The sequence below is a fragment of the Haliotis rufescens genome, unplaced genomic scaffold (genome assembly GCF_023055435.1).
Source record: "Haliotis rufescens isolate VD_foot unplaced genomic scaffold, xgHalRufe1.0.p SCAF_4, whole genome shotgun sequence".
Taxonomy (NCBI): Eukaryota; Metazoa; Mollusca; class Gastropoda; order Lepetellida; family Haliotidae; genus Haliotis; species Haliotis rufescens.
Genome location: NW_025964112.1, coordinates 2,277,427 through 2,297,885, shown reverse-complemented (window position 1 = coordinate 2,297,885; position 20,459 = coordinate 2,277,427). Strand labels below are relative to the sequence as shown.

The 20,459-nt window shown below is 42.4% G+C and overlaps 1 protein-coding gene across 13 annotated transcripts in view; it reads left to right on the top strand.

Annotated features, from left to right (window-relative positions):
- LOC124149904 (anion exchange protein 2-like) overlaps positions 1–17,614 on the top strand; it is a 117,940-nt gene extending 100,326 nt beyond the window's left edge. For 12 of the 13 annotated variants that reach the window (XM_048381936.1, XM_048381937.1, XM_048381925.1 and 9 more), the window contains 13 exons: positions 3,009–3,183; positions 3,763–4,050; positions 4,296–4,488; positions 4,948–5,157; positions 6,776–6,924; positions 7,491–7,685; positions 8,147–8,416; positions 9,044–9,133; positions 9,373–9,539; positions 11,246–11,499; positions 12,859–13,028; positions 13,795–13,968; positions 14,865–17,614. In XM_048381936.1, the coding sequence (XP_048237893.1) occupies positions 3,009–3,183; positions 3,763–4,050; positions 4,296–4,488; positions 4,948–5,157; positions 6,776–6,924; positions 7,491–7,685; positions 8,147–8,416; positions 9,044–9,133; positions 9,373–9,539; positions 11,246–11,499; positions 12,859–13,028; positions 13,795–13,968; positions 14,865–14,942 (2,413 nt within the window). In that variant the 3' untranslated portion in view covers positions 14,943–17,614. Of the gene's footprint in view, positions 1–3,008; positions 3,184–3,762; positions 4,051–4,295; positions 4,489–4,947; positions 5,158–6,775; positions 6,925–7,490; positions 7,686–8,146; positions 8,417–9,043; positions 9,134–9,372; positions 9,540–11,245; positions 11,500–12,198; positions 12,318–12,858; positions 13,029–13,794; positions 13,969–14,864 lie in introns of those variants that run through there. The other variant, XM_048381938.1, reaches the window with a different exon arrangement.
- The last annotated feature ends 2,845 nt before the right edge of the window (positions 17,615–20,459 follow it).

Here is a 20,459-nt window from a genome sequence, read left to right as displayed (position 1 = left end):
GATGTGACTGAGGAGTTCTCCCATAGTTGGTTACGCCAGCAGTTTCAGCTTGATTCTTCTCTTTCGTTCATCTCGTGTTTCTGAAAACAGGACATTTGGGACACTTTTGAAATTTGAGTAACAAGTAATGCTGGGATATTGCCAGCCAAGATCTGTTGTTCCGATGATAGATGTGGTGGACCAGTCAGTAGTGGTTGAGTCACCAGGTGCGACGACTGCCGGGGAAACAAGCTGTGGCTACGTTACTAATCCCGACTTTCAGTTGTAGATTTGCATAACACATTGGCACTGACAGTTTTATTTCCTTTGACATTTTACAGCAGTTTGCTTCACACAAAACAGAAACTGTATGGTGCATTGACAACCGACTTGAGACTGTACATGTTTATCTTTAGCTTCATGACTTGGTACATGTGCACCCAGCCAACCCCTTTTTCAAAATCTGCCTGTGGTGGTGATAGTTCTACTGCCACTAAAACACTGTTACACATTCTCCGGTCATGATCTATGGAAATTAATGACAATGTATTTATGATATAATTTTGATGTGGTGAAAAGTTGTTATATCAATTTATGACAATTATTACCTAACTACTTATTATGCTTATTTTTAAAATTGTTGCTCACTAAACTAAATCAACACCTGTGCTTCTTGGCCATTAATTAGCTGTTTCTCGGATATTTGGCCTTGAGATTTGGAGATTATCAAACTTAACATTTTGGGCTAATGTCATAGTTGTGAAGAAAATACAAAACAAGGAGTAATAAAAACAATGTTTGGTTTCATCAACAACCTTTAACTTTATGTTGCTTTACTAATAAGACAATGGTTGGTTAGTACAATGAATTGAGTTCATTACCTCCACACTATTACAACAATGAAGAATATTCATGTATATCAAAAGAATTCTTTGTGGACACCCAATTCATTTTGTCTCAGTTATTGGATTGCTGCTTATTAGATTCCCTATTTCTTTCTTTTACCTTATTTCATTATTTCCCAAATTAAATGTGGTGTTATGTTTGGTGTGGAAAGCAGGGGGAGGTCCATTTTGTATTTACATTTTTCACATATCATGAGGTGTTCCATCAGTTTTTCGCCTATGATCAGGTGGTCTGAAATGGCTGGTTGTGTTTCATCATGCCCTCATGCATGGATGGTTGATCATGGTCTCAGTCTCGGGTTTGTCTGGTCCAGACTTGATCATTTACAGGCCGTTGTGGCTGGAATATTGCTGACCCCGGTATGTCACGTTTCACAAGGTACATCGCCATCATTCAGATCCGTCACCAACTCTACCAGTTTGTTGAGCTATGACAAGTTAGTGTTGTTCATCTGACCCTGGGTGTTTCCAACATGTTCTTCATGGACGTAGAGATGTAGAGATAGTTATAGTTACCCGTGAAGATCCGGGGTAGAATAAGTCTTCAGCAACTTGCCGTGAAAGGCGACTATGCTTGTCGTAAAAGGCGACTAACGGGATTTGGTGGTCAGCTCGCTGACTTGGTTGATGCATGTCATTATATCCCAATTGCGTAGATCGATGCTTATGATGTCAATCACTGGATTGTCTGGTCCAGACTTGATTATTTACAGAACGCCATCATATAGCTGGAATATTGCTGAGTTCGGTGTTAAACAACAAACAAACACACAAGATACTCAATAGGCCTAGCAGTGCTGGACAAAATGTACCCGGAAGAGAAGCTGATGTAAGCTCCTTGTTCAGACGAAATACACTGATATTTAGTCCTGGCAAGTTAGATAGTTCATGTGATCAGAGATGATCAGCCTGTGGTCAGAGTTCTAACCTGTGTTATCACTCTATAACAACTGTTGAGTCACAATCAAATGTATATGCATGTCAGATTTGATCATTTTAAGCTTACTAATGGTCAGTTTTGTGCTTATAGAATCAGTCATATGTCTCCTCCTGACTTGTAGCCAGTTTGTGCACTTTGCAACAAATTCAGATCTGAGAGTAAATGGAATTTCCGACGTGTTTAATATTTTGCTAGTGGCCTAGTGGTTAAGGTGTTGGCTTCTCACATCAAAGACCCTGGTTCAATTCCCCATTTCAGTACAATGTGTTAAGTTGATTTCAGGAGTGAAAAGTCATCATCAGCTTCTCATCACCTGCTGAATCTGTTAACAAATTTCAGTATTACAAAAAATTAGTGAATTGGAATTGAACAAGGGAAGTAACTCTTTCAGAGATATTATTTAGAATGTGTTTTTCAATTTTATTTTGTTTCTACCACCGACCCTATTTGGAAAACGAAATATTGAAACAAAGTTAAGCGAGGCATTGTTGTTTGTTGGGGTGTAGAGACTGGGCACAGACGGGAGATGGTGTACGTGTAGTGCATGCTTAGCCGGGACATTGCATGCTGACGGTAACATGCATTGTGGAATCTGTATTATTTGTCATGTCATGGATATTATCAGTGTAATGTCATATTTCGTTACCATGTATTGTCATTCATCCACATAATCATTATTAATCCCTCATTCATTGTTGTTATTTTGTTAACGTTAATATTTGGAATTTGTAGTTCTGTTATTTTCTCTACTTTATGAGTGGTGTTATTTAGTTTGAAGTGGGCATTTCATTGACATTCAACCCCTCCCTCTGTGTAGTTGACAGAATAGTCATCAGTCATTTTCATTTGTAAACGCGAGACAGGAGTGGAGGTAGATGAGGCAAGTAGTTTAAACATATACTCATGGAACAAAATAAGGGAACATGTAATCAGGGAAGAATCTGTGCTGCATAACAACTACGTTCTTAATTAGCTCATGTTAAGCAGTTGGAGTCAGCAGTAAACAAAATCCTGCTATTTTGCCATTTGTTCCCTTATTTGTTTCTGTCAGTATACCTCTGACACAAGAGGGAATGCTCACATTCATATGGTAAAAGCTCTAAAAACACCTGCTCACATGAGAGTTTCATTTGTTGCTAGGTTCCACGTGCTGCTTACATGTTTTCTCCATTGCCTGTTTTCAGACATTACCACCAGCGCCGGAAGTCAATGATTCCAAACTTGTCCCAGGCTAGCTTCGGCAACATCGGGTCGAGTGCGGACCTCAAGAAGTTGAACGAGGAGTACCTGGGGAGCAGCACGCCTCACCATGAGGCCGCCAAGCTGGAGATGGTGAAGGTTGACGTGGATAACAACATGGTTAGCGACAACCGTTGGATTTTTTTATAAGAAGGGCTGGGATTTTAAAGAAAAACATTATTTGTTAAGAAAACAAAAACAATTTTACTGACGGTTTTACCCACAAAAGTTACCTCTTTGCATGACATTTTGGATATTGTTCGACTCCCTTCAGAAAAAGGATTGTATAGAAGCATACTTTATCTGGAACAATAATCCCAATGCAAGTTGGGTTAGGTCAAACTAAAAATGTGCTTGATTGTCAAAGAAGGATATTAATGATGGCCTTAATTTCAGAGGGGCGCTTGGGTAGCCTAGTGGTTAAAAGCGTACGCTCATCACGCTGAAAACTCTGGTTCAATTTCCGACATGGGTACAATATGTGAAGCCCATTTCTGGTGTCTCCAGCCGTGATACTGCTGGAATATTGCTTAAATGGGCATAAAACCATACTCACTCACTCACACACTCAGAAAGAGCGTCTCAATTTCATGCATGGGGAATCTGGATCAGAATAGGTCCCCAAAGACTGTAGGGCCTTCAGAGGTGATGTTTCAGTTCATCTGACATAAAGAATGGATATACTTTTATTCTTTTCAGACTGATAGTGTTCACATAGGAATCTCCGCTGCAGAGCCCAAGCGGAATGTGCAGGATATTATGCGACGTATTCCTGCTGATGCAGAAGCCAGCATCGTGCTGGTTGGTAACGTTGACTTCTTGGAGAAACCGGCGGTGGCCTTTGTTCGTCTGGAGGAGGGTCAGATCCTGGACAACCTCACAGAGGTGCCGCTGCCCACACGCTTTGTGATCATCCTTCTTGGCCCAGAGAGTGCCATGGACTACCACGAAGTGGGACGATCCATTTCCACACTCATGGCCAATCAGGTGAGTGACACTTGCGGGTCAGTCCATTTCTAAGTTCATGGCCAATCAGGTGAGTGACAATTGCAGGTCAGTCCATGTCTAAGTTCATGGCCAATCAGGTGACTGACACTTGTGGGTCGGTCCATTTCTAAGTTCAAGGCGAGATGAGTGGATGACCCTGATGAAAGTAGTAAAGATATATCCGTTTATCTACCAAGCACTTGTTATTCCCCACATGTACATGGCCAATCGTCTCTCACCTCCAGAGTTTCCATGAAGTGGCTTACAAAGCGGATTCCAGGGAACAACTTTTGCACGCCATTAACAGCTTCCTGGACGACTCAATAGTGCTGCCCCCTGGTGACTGGGACCAGAAGACGCTGCTGCCAATCATGGACATGGCCAGGAAACGTGCCAACCTCCGACATCGCAAGAAGAAGAAACAAGAGGAACAAACAGGTATGTTGGGGTGGTTCCTGAAATAGATGATCAGAAAAAGACAAATACCAGTCTCTGTAATTCAATATTAAAGTCAAAGGATCCTTGTAATTTCATAAATCCATGATTCATGATCCCTTGGGCCTCTTTTATAATACTTTCTAGAACAGAGTATTGTGCTATAGACTATGTACATGAACTGTCGTGTGACCATGTGTGTGCCTTTGTCTGGACACTCCGACTTTGTAGGCTGACAGTCTTGACCACTGCATATTATCGTGTGACCAACAGTTTACTGTTGGCCTTTGTCTGGACACTCCGACTTTGTAGGCTGATAGTCTTGACCTCTGCATATTATCGTGTGACCAACTGTGTGTCTTTGTCTGGACACTCCCAACTGTGTAGGCTGACAGTCTTGACCCCTGCATGTGACCGTGTGTGCGACCATATGTGTGACCATGTGTGTTCTTCTCACTGTAGGCCTGCTGGATAAAGAACACAAGAAGATCCCCACAGATCCCCTTCTGCGAACTGGCTGTTTGTTTGGCGGCCTCATCAACGACATCAAGCGGCGGTATCCTCACTACGTCAGCGACCTGCGAGACTCCCTCAACCTCCAGTGCCTCATGGCACTCGTCTTCATCTTCTTCGCATGTTTTTCACCGTGTATCGCCTTCGGCGGAATCCTCAGTAAGCTATTGGCCTGGTGTATAGTGTATTGCCTTGTAGAGGTAGTTGTGTACAGGGTAAATGTATGTGAATCACGACTGGTTTTAATGTACTAATAATCATAATTAAGTTGCCCTAGTACTATACGACTATCGTCAGTCAACCATCATTTTGCAACCCATTTTTTCACAATTATTTTCCATAAAGCACACATTCTTGAAACGAAAGTTGGTTATTATTGATTAAAAATCATTGACTAACTAATAGTACCTGTTTTGTTCATATTTCATGTCCGAATAAAAATATTTTCTTCATTGAAAATCATGTAAGTGTGTTACCATTGACATGGCCTTGTAGTGGAGGTAAGAACAGACGATGTAACGTCTCGCAGCAATCACATCATGCTTGTGACCCGAGGTCACCCAACACCGCAGGTTATACCACCGGTATCGGCATAGGCCAGAAATCTTGTGTGACGTGATATTCGGGAGGTGTATTGTTTTTTAAAACCTGAATCAAAAAGAGAAATTCCCTTGAAATCCCTTCATTGTTTCACAAAGAGAACATTTCATGCAACGTGCATATCTGGAAGGACTTTATTCCAACTGTCTCCCCTGATAAGTGTTAAAACGCTGCAGATGACAAACCAAAGGGGATGATCATCCCAAGTCCCCAAAAGGAAGAAAAGCTATTCAGTTTGACAGTGTGGGTATTGTGAGATGCCATTCCACTTATCGTTAGTGATTTAAGTACCGTGATGACACTGACATTAAACATGGATTTTCCAACAACTGTCCATCTGATGTATTACTGGTGTTTTGTGAAGGTGTTTTAGTCAACAATTCTAGTAAAGCATTACATTTTCATGTACTTAGGTAGTTTAAATCATACTTCAGTTCAAAACACACTTAAATGTAATCACAGACATTCCCTCATCATTAGGCTGGATGTTGAGGCGACCCAGGGTCATGCATGGAGCCAGCATGTTTGACACACATTATGGCGTTGTTGTGAGACGTGAAATTGTCTGTTCTTGTTGATTGTGTGTCATTGTGCCCCAACAATGTGGGACTTTGCTCACAATATCAACCACTAGTTTGTGTTCGCTTATTTACAGACTGCTGTGATATTCTGGGATTATTGTTGACCACAGTGTAAGACAGTAAATGGGGAAACTGATATTGCTGAAACACGTCTGAAACACGTCTGAAACAAATACCTTTGATTCCCACAAATTCACCTTTGACTAGCCCAGTTGTTGTTACCATGGTTACCTGCAGCCAAGTTTACATCAGCTGTTGCAGAAGATCTGGGGAAGAGTAGGTCTTCAGCAACCCATGCTTGCCGTAAAAGGCAACTATGTTTGTCATAAGAGCGGACTAACGGGATTTGGAGGACAGGCTCACTGACTTAGTTGATGCTCGTGTATCCCAATTGTGTGGATCGATGCTCATGATCTCAATCTCTAGATTGTCTGGTCGAGACTCATTTATGATTATTTACAGGCCGCTGTCACATAGCTGAAATATTGCTGAGTGCAGTATTAAACAACAAACAAACAAACAAACAAACAAACAAAACCTGCAGCCAAGTTGGTTTCAATCATTGTTACCTGTGTTGACATCCCATGTTGTTGCAGGTGAGAAGACCAAGGGCATGATGGGAGTGAGTGAGACGGTGGTGAGCACGTCGTTGTGCGGCGTGGTGTTTGGCTTGTTTTGTGGGCAGCCGCTGCTGATAGTCGGGGCCACCGGCCCGGTGCTGGTGTTTGAACAATCGCTATACAAGGTGAGACAACATCCATCAAACAAACAAACACCTGCCCTTATTGGGATTTATTGTTTTAATTGGTTCAAAATAAGGAATTTAATAAAAGTATTTAGTTCAGTACATCAGTCAGTTAAGCCAGTAAATCAATTCGACCCGTGAAGATCCGGGGTAGAATAGGTCTTCAGCAACCCATGCTGGCCGTAAAAGAAGACTATGCTTCTCGTAAGAGGCCACTAACGTGATCGGCTGGTCAGGCTCGCTGACTTGCTTGATGCATGTCATCGTATCCCAATTGCATGGATAGATGCTCATGATGTCAATCACTGGATTATCGCGTCCAGACTTGATTATTTACAGACCGCCGTCATAAAGCTGGAATATTGCTGAGTGCAGCGTTAAACAACAGACAAACAAACAAACAGTTCAGTAATTCATTGGACAGTCGTTTCAGCAACACACTGATTTCAACTCAGTTCAGTTCAGTGCAGTTCAAAATCAATGAATCAGTCAATCATCAACAATCGATAAATCGATCAATCGATCAATCAATCATTCAATCCCTCCATCATGTTGTATTGTTGCAGTTCTGTGATGCTAATGAAATTGAGTTCCTGTCGTTCCGGTGCTGGATCGGCATGTGGGTGTGTTTCATCACCACGGTAACGGTGGCTCTGGAAGGAAGCTTCCTCATCCGCTACGTCACCCGTTTCACCGAGGAGATATTTGCCATTCTCATCTCGCTCATCTTCATCTACGAGGCTATCAAGAAAGTGGATAAGGTGAGTGTGAATGACACCAGTTGAGCTCTCGGTTTAGTTTACTGCAGTATTTCCGACTTGCTCGTGACTTAACATTTATTCATTCACCTTGCATATCCCTTCCCTTGGGATTCGGGGTTAAACTTGGTCCCTTGCGACCTGTGTTTGTCGTATCAGGTGACTAAATGGATTGGGTGGTCATGTTCGATAACTTTGTTCATTGTGTGTCATGCTCATGATTTTGGACTTTGCTCCTAATATTAACCACTAGTAGTATCTCTGGTCCATACCTGATTATTTTCAGGCCATCGTTATGTAACTTTAATATTGCTGAGTGCATCTATATACAACAAACAAACACACTCCCTCCAAAACAAGTTTTCACAACATCTCCCTCATGAAACATATCTCGTCACACTGTGTGATGTTGATGATAACAACGACGACGATGATGATGATGATAATGATGATATTTCTTTCAGACTTTCACCTACCACCCCCTCAATGCTGTGTTCTGCCCCAATGACAGCAGTAGTTATCCTAACCTGTACCACAACGGCAGTAACATCACCAACATCACCACTGCTACTGACAACATCACCACCACCACCCCTGTGTACGAGTCTGATGACCATCCTGAACGCCGCAATGAGCCCAACACCGCTCTCCTCACCACCATCTTGGTGCTGGGGACTTTCCTCATTGCCTATTTCCTAAGGATCTTCAGGAACAGCAAATTCTTAGGCAGGAGTGTGAGTAAAAGCAGAGAAATCCCATTTATCTGATCCATGTTGTTGTGGTCTACCTGCTAGCCTGATTTCATGACCCTACGTCTAACGGGAAGGGTGGTCAGACTTGATTAATTCGTATCCCAATTGAGTGGATCGATGCTCATGATGTCAATCACTGGATTCAATTATTTACAGACCGCTGTCATATAGCTGGAATGTTGCTGAGTGAGGCTTTAAACAACAAACAAACAAATCATGGCTCTACAGCACTGATATCTAATGCAGACTCCATTGTTGATGTTATACACATAGTTGATACAATGCCACAATATAGGAACATTGTTGACATCATCTAGGCGTCACTTTGCATTGTTGTTGATGTCACAGTCTATTGTTATCGGCGTTATGTATTCCACAAAAATTTACTATAAAAGACATGTTCCCGACAGCCAACTGTAAAGTGTGGCCAAAGAGATTATGACATTGGTGTGTGCATGTAGTTGTGTACATAGGTGCTGCAGACGTAGTTGTATATGTGACGCTGCAGATGTAGTTCCGGTGTAGATAAAGTTGTGTCGGTAGATGTAGTTAATGGTGACAATGTAAGATGACAGATAGTGCCCGAATCAGCATTTATTTGTATTGCAGGCTCGACGTGCTCTGGGAGATTTCGGAATCCTGATCGCATTATTCGCCATGGTCCTGACTGACTACTGTGTTAAAGACACGTATACTCAGGTCAGTACAAGATGAGGGTGATCCCAGTGATGATTTGGGCCACATCAGGCACCCTGTACCACATGAAGACGGTAGCATAAAACATCCTTTCATTCTGCTGGGTATTGTTCATTTTAAGTATCAGTGCTATTGATTATATTTTTTTTTTTTTAATTTGTACCCTGGCAGCATTTATTGTAATTGTACCCTGACTTATTTACAAAACAAAAACTTATAAAATCGTTCAATCAATGTTGCAGAAACTAGACATCCAGGATTCACTAAGTCCCACGTCCAAGAAGCGGTACGGCTGGTTTGTCAACCCGATGGGGAGCAAAAAAAGTATTGAAGTATGGATGGTGTTTGCAGCCATCATCCCGGCCTTCCTCATCTTTATCCTGCTCTTCATGGAGATACAGCTCACCGAGTGAGTCAAGGCTGCTCACTGACTGCACACTGGCTACACACAAGCTACACACAGGCTACACACACAGACTATACACACAAGCTACACACAGGCTACACACACAAGCTACACACACAGACTATACACACAAGCTACACACAAGCTACACACAGGCTATACACACAAGCTACACACATACTATACACACAAGCTACACACAGACTATACACACAAGCTGCACACAGGCTACACACACAGACTATACACACAAGCTACACACAGGCTACACACTGGCTGCACACAGGCTACACACACAGACTATACACACAAGCTACACACTGGCTGCACACAGGCTACACACACAGACTATACACACAAGCTACACACAAGCTACACACTGGCTGCACACAGGCTACACACACAGACTATACACACAAGCTACACACTGGCTACACACACAGACTATACACACTGGCTACACACACAGACTATACACACTGGCTGCACACAGACTATACACACAAGCTACACACAGACTATACACACAAGCTACACACACAGGCTACACACACAGACTATACACACAAGCTACACACAGACTATACACACAGGCTACACACACAGACTATACACACAAGCTACACACACAGACTATACACACTGGCTACACACACAGACTATACACACAAGCTACACACAGGCTACACACACAGACTATACACACAAGCTACACACAGGCTACACACACAGACTATACACACAAGCTACACACAGGCTATACACACAAGCTACACACAGACTATACACACTGGCTACACACAGGCTATACACACTGGCTGCACACAGACTATACACACAAGCTACACACAGGCTACACACACAGACTATACACACAAGCTACACACACAGGCTACACACACAGACTATACACACAGGCTATACACACAGGCTATACACACAAGCTACACACAGGCTACACACACAGACTATACACACAGACTATACACACTGGCTGCACACAGACTATACACACAAGCTACACACAGGCTATACACACAGACTATACACACAAGCTACACACAGGCTACACACAGACTATACACACAGGCTATACACACAGGCTATACACACAAGCTACACACAGGCTACACACACAGACTATACACACAAGCTACACACAGACTATACACACAAGCTACACACAAGCTACACATTGGCTGCACACAGGCTACGCACTTGCTGCACAATGGCTACACTCTGGCTACACACTGGCTCTGCATAGGCTATACACAGGCTTAATTCTGGCTATACACTTGCTATACACAGTTTACACACAGGCTACACACTGGCTACACACAGTCCTAAGTGTATTGACCTAAAATGTCTAAAAATGTCACCTTTCAATCTCTTAAATTTATTATGTAGTCATATTGTATTTGAAGATAATTCAATTATGTACACGTGAAACTTGAAACTTACTTATATGTAATCCTTGATTCTGTAAAATAGAATTGATTGTATTTCATTTTCTGAGGTGTCATTTAATGTTATATCCAAAACTGTGCTCTTTGAATAGCGGGAAACATGCAGTTATTATCAGGTGATACAGCATAGGTGGAAGATACCCCCGAACATGAAACTCACTTTATACATTTCCGAATACCTGTACAAGCTGTTCCTATTGTTTGCGTTAGAAATGTTTCTCAAATAATGTTCACAATTTATAGGGTCATCCTTAACAAGAAAGATCGAAGGCTGCGGAAGGGGAGTGGTTTCCACTTGGATCAATTTATCATGGGAGTGCTGACATTTGTGTGCGGCCTGCTGGGTCTACCCTGGATGTGTGCTGCCACCGTCCGCACCGTGGCTCACACCTCCGCCCTCAGCGTCTTCTCTCGAACACACGCCCCCGGAGAGAAGCCCAAGCTGCTGTATGTCATTGAGCAGAGGCTGACTAATGTCATGGTCAGCTTACTCATAGGTGAGCATGGCAGGATGGGTGTTGTTGATTGTATGAGTGCTTCCAGTGGAGTTGAATTAACATACAGGTGCAGTGTTGATGTTGTTGATTGTATGAGTGCTTCCAGTGGTGCTGAATTAACACATATGTGCAGTGTGGATGTCAGGATTGTGGAAAGGCCTTTAAGTTGAAAATTGTGTCACAAAATACGTACAAATCTGGCACGTTTTTCAATTTTCATGATCAAATTAAATTTTAAAAAAATAGTCATGGACACCGCTGCATAATCACAAGTCCGCCGCAACATTTCGTTTTTGTTTTCATTTTCCAGAAAACAAAAATGCTTAGATATACATGTACCGTACCACGTCTCGAACACAAAACCTTCAGTACAGATTTGTTGACATGCTTCTTCTGGTATTGTGTGTTCAAGATGTGAAATAAGATGGAACTCATTGTATGTGTGTTTTTTACACGCACTGGTAGTCCAATGGGCCGTCAAATACTGTATTCCAGTACATTTATGTAGGGCATCCCTTTCCCAGGTTGGTTGGACACAACTGGACAACTTGACAACAACAACACAAATAACAACAACAACAACAAAAAAGGCCCTATAGCATGCACTATATTTTAAAAAAAACAGTGCTTGAGAACCAGTTCTTTTACTTTTTTAAGCCTAATGAGTGTCCTCACTGTACCTGTCTTGTATGATTGTAGGTGTCACCCTGTTCGTGGGCCCTCTGCTGCGAGCAATCCCGGTGGCCGTCCTGTTTGGGGTGTTCTGTATCTGGGGGTGTCCTCACTGTATCTGTCTTGTATGATTGTAGGTGTCACCCTGTTCGTGGGCCCTCTGCTGCGAGCAATCCCGGTGGCCGTCCTGTTTGGGGTGTTCTGTATCTGGGGGTGTCCTCACTGTACCTGTCTTGTATGATTGTAGGTGTAACCCTGTTCATGGGCCCTCTGCTGCGAGCAATCCCGGTGGCCGTCCTGTTTGGGGTGTTCTGTATCTGGGGGTGTCCTCACTGTACCTGTCTTGTATGATTGTAGGTGTAACCCTGTTCATGGGCCCTCTGCTGCGAGCAATCCCGGTGGCCGTCCTGTTTGGGGTGTTCTGTATCTGGGGGTGTCCTCACTGTACCTGTCTTGTATGATTGTAGGTGTCACCCTGTTCGTGGGCCCTCTGCTGCGAGCAATCCCGGTGGCCGTCCTGTTTGGGGTGTTCTGTATCTGGGGGTGTCCTCACTGTACCTGTCTTGTATGATTGTAGGTGTCACCCTGTTCATGGGCCCTCTGCTGCGAGCAATCCCGGTGGCCGTCCTGTTTGGGGTGTTCTGTATCTGGGGGTGTCCTCACTGTACCTGTCTTGTATGATTGTAGGTGTCACCCTGTTCATGGGCCCTCTGCTGCGAGCAATCCCGGTGGCTGTCCTGTTTGGGGTGTTCCTGTATCTGGGGGTGTCCTCGCTGAATGGAGTGCAGTTCTTCCAGAGGATCAAACTGCTCCTTATGCCAGTCAAACATCATCCAGAGTTCGGCTTTGTACGCAGGGTGAGTACATCTGGCCATTTGTAGCAAGACGTGTTCCTGTACGCAGGGTGAGTACATCAGGCCATTTGTAGCAAGACGTGTTCCTGAACGCAGGGTGAGTTCATCAGGCCATTTGTAGCAAGACGGGTTCCTATTGAAGGAGATGAAAGAACAGTAGCAGCAGAGTTGTGTGTGCAAGGATTGGAATGATTGAAAGGTCTTGTTCACGATGATGGATGATGGTTTAATTGTTGCTGTGTGTTCTAGGTGCAGACTCTGTGATGGAGACTGACGGTGTATCTATTGCTGTGTGTTCCATGTGCAGACTCTGTGATGGAGACTGATGGTGTAACTATTGCTGTGTGTTCTAGGTGCGGACTCTGTGATGGAGACTGATGGTGTAACTATTGCTGTGTGTTCTAGGTGCAGACTCTGTGATGGAGACTGATGGTGTAACTATTGCTGTGTGTTCTAGGTGCAGACTCTGTGATGGAGACTGACGGTGTAACTATTGCTGTGTGTTCTAGGTGCAGACTCTGTGATGGAGACTGATGGTGTAACTATTGCTGTGTGTTCCATGTGCAGACTCTGTGATGGAGACTGATGGTGTAACTATTGCTGTGTGTTCTAGGTGCAGACTCTGTGATGGAGACTGATGGTGTATCTATTGCTGTTTGTTCTAGGTGCAGACTCTGTGATGGAGACTGATGGTTTAACTATTGCTGTGTGTTCTAGGTGCAGACTCTATGATGGAGACTGACGGTGTAACTATTGCTGTGTGTTCTAGGTGCGGACTCTGAAGATGCACATCTTCACAGTGATCCAGCTGGTGTGCCTGGTCATCTTGTGGGTCATCAAGTCCACTCAGGGTGCTCTGGCGTTCCCGTTCGTCCTTCTGTTGCTGATACCACTGCGACTACAGATCATGAGCCGTTTCTTTACCAAACAGGAGCTGCACGAGGTATGCCTCTCTATTGTGCCTTCTGGCTTGACATTGAAGAATCTTTTTATTCTTATTGGTTAAATTTCCATTTTATACCCCTAAGTAAAGCCTTTTCACTAAAAAATGTGCATATGAATACATCAATAACCAACATATCGATTCATAAAAAACATTTTGGTTTCAAATTAACAATAATAGGTTTCCAATCTACTGTGAGACAAATTCAAATTCACAAATTAAAATACAGTAGGATTATCATTGTTCCAGTCATCTTCCTATTTCCACACTTACTGAACTAGGCTGGAATTATGGAGTTATATTTTGGCTGGACTAATGAGTCAATGCATAATCCAACCAAAATCGCGTAATTAAATCGACGTCTGGTTTGTAAACGACCATACAGATTTCAGTCGATTGCAGGATTTGCAAAGCATGTTTACCGTCAACTAAGCGACAACAGATATTTTCATGATCTTTTCATGATTTTAATCAAGGTGTTCACATGATTTGATACACCTTGCGAAGTAAAACCCTTTTTGTTACAATATAGATCTTGATTATCTATCAGATCGTCTTCACTGAGCAACGCCATTTTATTTAAAGCAAATGCAAGTGATACGAGAGGTGGAATTTGATTGGTCAATAGGAGGGACATAGAAGGGACATAAGTTGTAACTGATGGCACTACGGTCGAGCCCAGGAACTCCAGTCTAGTTCGGCAAGGGTGGAAACCCTTGCCACGGGAGGATGTGTTTCATGCGAGAAGCCCTATCGTGTATCACTGATATAAGTATTGCTGTAATGTCACACTCACTCACTCACACACTCACTCACTCACTCACTCACTCACTCACTCACTCACTCACAGGGAGTTTTCAGCCAAAACAAATCCTTTTTCTCTTTATTTCTTCTAGTTGGACAAAGAAGAGGACGAGTCTGATGATGACGAGGATGAACCTGACTTTTATCACCAGGTCCACATGCCAATATAACCGCAGGTCTCAAATCCATCCAAGTAACAGGTACCAGCTTGTGCAGAATCTCCTGGATTACCTTAGAACCTTCCACCAATCAAATACAAAACCATCCTTCCAGCTTTCACTATACATTAATCTTGTCTGCACGACTTTTGCACTATGGCCAACTGCAAGACTAGGCTGTCATGGCAAGGCATTTGTACTATAACTAGTATTTATTACACCAAAATGTTGTGTGCAAGAAGGGAATGCAGTTATGACAATCATGTCTGGAAGCCTGTTGGTAACTCTTCATGAAGACCTCGAATATGTTGACCTACAAAACCATCCTTCCAAGAACATTTGATTTTTGTCTCAAGGCTCTGCTGCTAATTTGTTAAGGCTGGATCATGTTGAAGACCAAACACCAAACTGTTGGCACCTCCAACACTGAAAGGCTGAGAATGATTCAAATACTCAGTGTGTGCATGGATCCTACGGTGAAGATGTGATAGAGTTGTGCTCCTGGAAACCATTGTACGTTAACGAAGAGGATTTCAATTTGTCCGTCTTACAGGATGAATTATGTCAATCAATGGATTTTATGCTGAAAAATGGCATGGCTGCATTATAAATGGTGCTAATTTTCTCATTTGAAAATAATTCTTTAATAATTTGCTTACTGTTGCTGTGGCCTTCCGAGTCTGAGAGCTTTAAGTGATTCTGATTTCTTGAAGTTCTGTTCCGTCTGTGTTGTGTGGGCTCAGGTTTGATAAACAACAGAACTGACCTGTAACATTTACGAAAGATCCTATTTATATATGAATCGTTCTTATGACGTTATTTTTCTTTCAATATTTAGACAAATAGATTGTTATTGTTGTTGGTTGCCGTCAATTGAGGAAACAATAAGTGCTTTATACAGTGTGTGTGTTGATGAGGATGTATGCCTGTTTCGTTCTGGGACATCACCACTGTATCTATGTATGGACCAGATAAAAGCGTCCCAGAAAGACGCCCAAAACTGACATGGAACGTCTCTGGATCAAGTTGAGCTGTTCAACAAATGATGTTTGGAGAAGAAATATGTTGTGACTGTTTCGTACACTGTGTACAGCTGGCTTGGGATCAGGACACAGTTCTCGGGACACGGCTCTCGGGACAGTGTTCTCGGGACACAGTTCTCGGGACACGGTTCTCGGGACACTGTTCTTGGGACATGGTTCTCGGGACACATTTCTCGGGACACGGTTCTCGGGACACGGTTCTCGGGACATGGTTCTTGGGACATAAGGGATGTAATTGTGGTAATCCACACCATGATGTTCAGCCTTGATTGAAGTATTATTTGGAATATTGATCTTTATGTGGATATACAACAGAATCTAGTGCATTGTTTGAAGCATCTTTAGAATCTAGATCTGTACATGGAGACATCAGATTCCAGTTGCATTGACGGAAGAGCCTTCTAGATCTGCACTTAGATGCTACAACAGACTTGCAGGCAGCAGGAACGGAATGTTGAGTGTGACATAATAGCAGTGTTTTCGCGGTGAATGTGGCATGCCGTACAGACTCTAGACACAGCCTGTAGATTACAGACAAAGGTGCTGGATCTTCCCAGTAGCAGACTAGATTCAATCTGGAGATGCTTGATTAGCATACTACAAAACAGTGATTGATGTAACAAGATAGTTATCGATTGAAATAACAGCCAATAGTGAGTGATTCAAGCAGCAACAAGATATCGATTGGTTGAAGTAACAAGCTTCGGAGTGATTGAAGGGACAAGAAAGTAGCAAATAACAGAAGTGTCATGACCATGTGTGCAGGTGCTTGCTTAGCCCAACAACAATACAGCTAGTGCATGAATTGTCATCACAACCTGTATGGCTCCTAAAATACATTGTTGTTTGATTGTGTCAGCATGCGCATAAAAGCGACTGCATTGTTTGTCTCTTGAACACTTGAAGCCTCATGATAACTCCGTGGCATGTGTTAGAATGGACGGTGTGTGTGACACTTAAGACAATGTGGACACAGCCCTGTGTTGTCATGGGCCACAGTGTCCATGGACTACTTTTTTTACGGATGTACATGGCTGAAAGTTGTAGGTGATGAACGCGTGACTTATTTGAGCTTTTTAGTCATCATTATCATTATCATCATCATCATCGTCGTCATCATAGTCGTCATCATCATCATCATCAATTTCTTAGCATAAACCATTGAGTAAAGTATGTTGATTTTAAATCAGCAACACTTCTCACTGGAGATTATGAGTATTGTGTAAAATATGTCAAGAATTCATGCTAGAGTCTTGAGACTCATATTTTAAGATTATTTTTTTGTCATTTTCATTCATGATCAAGAGGTGTCATCTAATGGATGATGGAACATAGAAGACATTGAACCATCCAGTTGTTAACGATATCTTCATAGATTATTTTAGATATTTATTGGCATATATAATTCTATATGTTTGAGTTGCTATATTTCTACATTGAAGATGTCACCACAGCATGTGAGCAATCATGTCTCCTGGTGCCATGGTTACCACTATGGTTGGTTTCAAATAGCCGGTGATAGTATTGAGACTGGCTTTGACTTGTAGGCCAATATAGATAGATTTCCCCACATTTGAGGGCGCACAACTGCATGTACCTCACCTCCCAACATCAGACAGGGTAATATTCAGGATTTCATCATTGTGATAAACAATTTGGATTTCAGTCATACCATTTTGCAAATTTGTTAAAATGTTGAACATAATTTCAGCCTGTTGTCACCAATGATTACCCACCCAGTTAGCAGTGATTCTTAGAATTTATAACCCACCCAGCAGTTAGCAGTGTATATCAGGATATATACCTGGGTCTCATGACCTGAACGACTGGATTTCATCTTGTCAACTGCATGGGTGTATTGACATATAGACTGAGTCACGTTTTGCCATGTTATAACAACCGTGTGCAAAGGATATTACATTGCTATATCGCCTAGGTATACAGTGTTGCTATATACTGCTTTGGTATATATGGCAAGCTAAATAACGTTGTTGTGCATGTTGATATACCCAGGCTTTATAACCTTGTTATGTTACCCGAGTATATAACGGCCTGTCCTCGTCTGTAAAGAAATAGGTAAGTTAGGGAGTCATGATGGATCTAGCTATTCTGGCCACACTGAGTCAACAGCCTTATTTATTTCTGTTCATAATCATTATTTTTTTGTTTGTATGTATGTACATATATAAAGAGGCAAAGTGGGAACTGATTGATAAACACGGGAAACTTGAAACTTTTCATAATTAATCTGCTCTCCTAAGGTCAAATTGAAATTATGTGGTATAATTTCAGAAATGAAATGCATTGAAACCCTTTAACTTGAACACAAGGGAAACTGAATGTGAAGGACTAACGACAAGGGCGGGAAGCGTTCCTGCGTAAAACTATCGTGTACGTCTTTAAGGGAATCAGAGGGGAACGTGTTCACATCGGAGGCTTGCAAGCATATGAAAGATGATTGTTTTTAAGTTATTTTTAAATTATAAGCTGCTTTTATCAGCTTACATATGTACAGAAAGAAATCCATTGTACAGATTTGTGTACAGATAAAAGCCAACCTTTGCGTAATTGTGAAACTGTGTCATTCATGTCCTATTTTTCTATATGTGTTTCAGCGGCGTATTACACAAACAATGTTTATTTTGTGTTGCATCAGATATTCTTCAAGACAGTTTGCTGTTTGTGTTTTCCATTAACCCTTTAGCTTCTGTGAGTGTGAACGTGTCTCAAGGAGGATACCGTCAGTGAGTTTACAGGGAGTGTGTGATTGGGAACTGGGCAAGGACAGGTAGAGGGTGGATCCAGTACCCCACACACCACACACACCACTCACACACCACACACACACACACACACACACACAACACACACACACCACATCTCACACACACACAACACACACACAACACATCTCACACACACAACACACACCACATCTCACACACACCACACCACACACACAACACACCTCTCTCACACACACAACACACACACCTCACACACCACACCTCACACACACCACACACACACCCTATAAGGGATGGCAAGGCTGGTTAGAGGTCCCAGGAAGCTTTGACTCCTTACTCCACTATGTATGATGTGTATTAGTCAAGAGGCTAGGGATTACTTTAATCACACAGAGACTATGTTCCAGTTTCACACATTGCACTTATTACGATGTCTGTAGGGGAGGTTTAAATTGTTCCCAGACCGTGGTGCTTTGTCCTTGTAAAGTCCAGCTGTATACAAGAACAGCCAATATTAACTATATTAAGGTGCCTTCTTCACACAATACATAGGTTGTCAACACTTAGTTAGGAATTGTTTCCTTCAGAGATCAGGAATTCTCTCTTAAATGTAATTAGACATCACATGCGAAAAGTAGCTGTGAATCTTTTCATATTATGTTTGGTAATGAGAAATTCTTTCTTAACATAAATAAAAGAAGAAAATATTTTGATTTTTAATCAGCTGCAATTCATTGTGAAAGATATTAGTTTTATGTAAAATATATGCACGCCAATTTTGAGAACTGTTCATGTTATATTTGGTATGGAGAAATCCCTTGGCTTGGTTCCTTCAAGGGTCTGACCCTCAGTTACACAACACTCCCCCTAGACGTTGAGAGTTACCTCCCTTGAGTGCACACAGTGTCTGTCACACCTCGTCTATAGAGGACTCATCCCACAGAGGAGTAAGGCTGTGTGCAGGCATGTTGTTTTATCGTTCGTGTTTGCAGCTGATACACCAACTTTAGTGAGTGAATTCAAACCATTTTTCTTTTTAATTGGTCTGAAAGTATTATGATGATGGGTAGTTGTATAGAAAGTATTATCCCACCACATATCAGCTTTATCATGCTGTCAGCAAACAACAGCATTAGCCATCCAGTCCCCCTTCTGTCCCGAGTAGTGATCCATGGACATGCAGCAGGCATCATACAGATGATAAGTATGTCATGTATCATTTGCTTCGGACCAGCCTCTGTGGCTGGGGATAAGCCTCAAGTCTGTTCAACCCCTCACAAATTCATCCAAGAATTATTTCTTTATTTTAACACTTGGAGTAATTCGTTCCCTTCATTTGCATCTTGACAGAACATGGCACACATCCCTCTGTATCTAATTCAATATACAGTCTCAATAACCATGTAGAAACTGTATTCAGTGCTGCATGAAAAAATGTCAAAAACACATATTTCAAGAATAAAATCAAAGATCCTGCATGTAAGTTGACCCTAGTGGCAACTAGGTTTGTTTACAGTGTATTAACTCTCTCTCTCCCCCCCTCTCTCTCTCTCTCTCTCTCTCTCTCTCCTCCTCCTCCTCCTCCCCCCCCCCCCCCCCCCCCTCCTGGGTAATGATGAGGGTAAGGAGATTGTCCTCGGTTGAGTTCACAAGAACACGATATGGGGTACCGAAACAGGGTAGCTACACCAGCACTGGTTAGGATCCTTGGCTTGTAAGCTACATACCAAAGTTTAAGC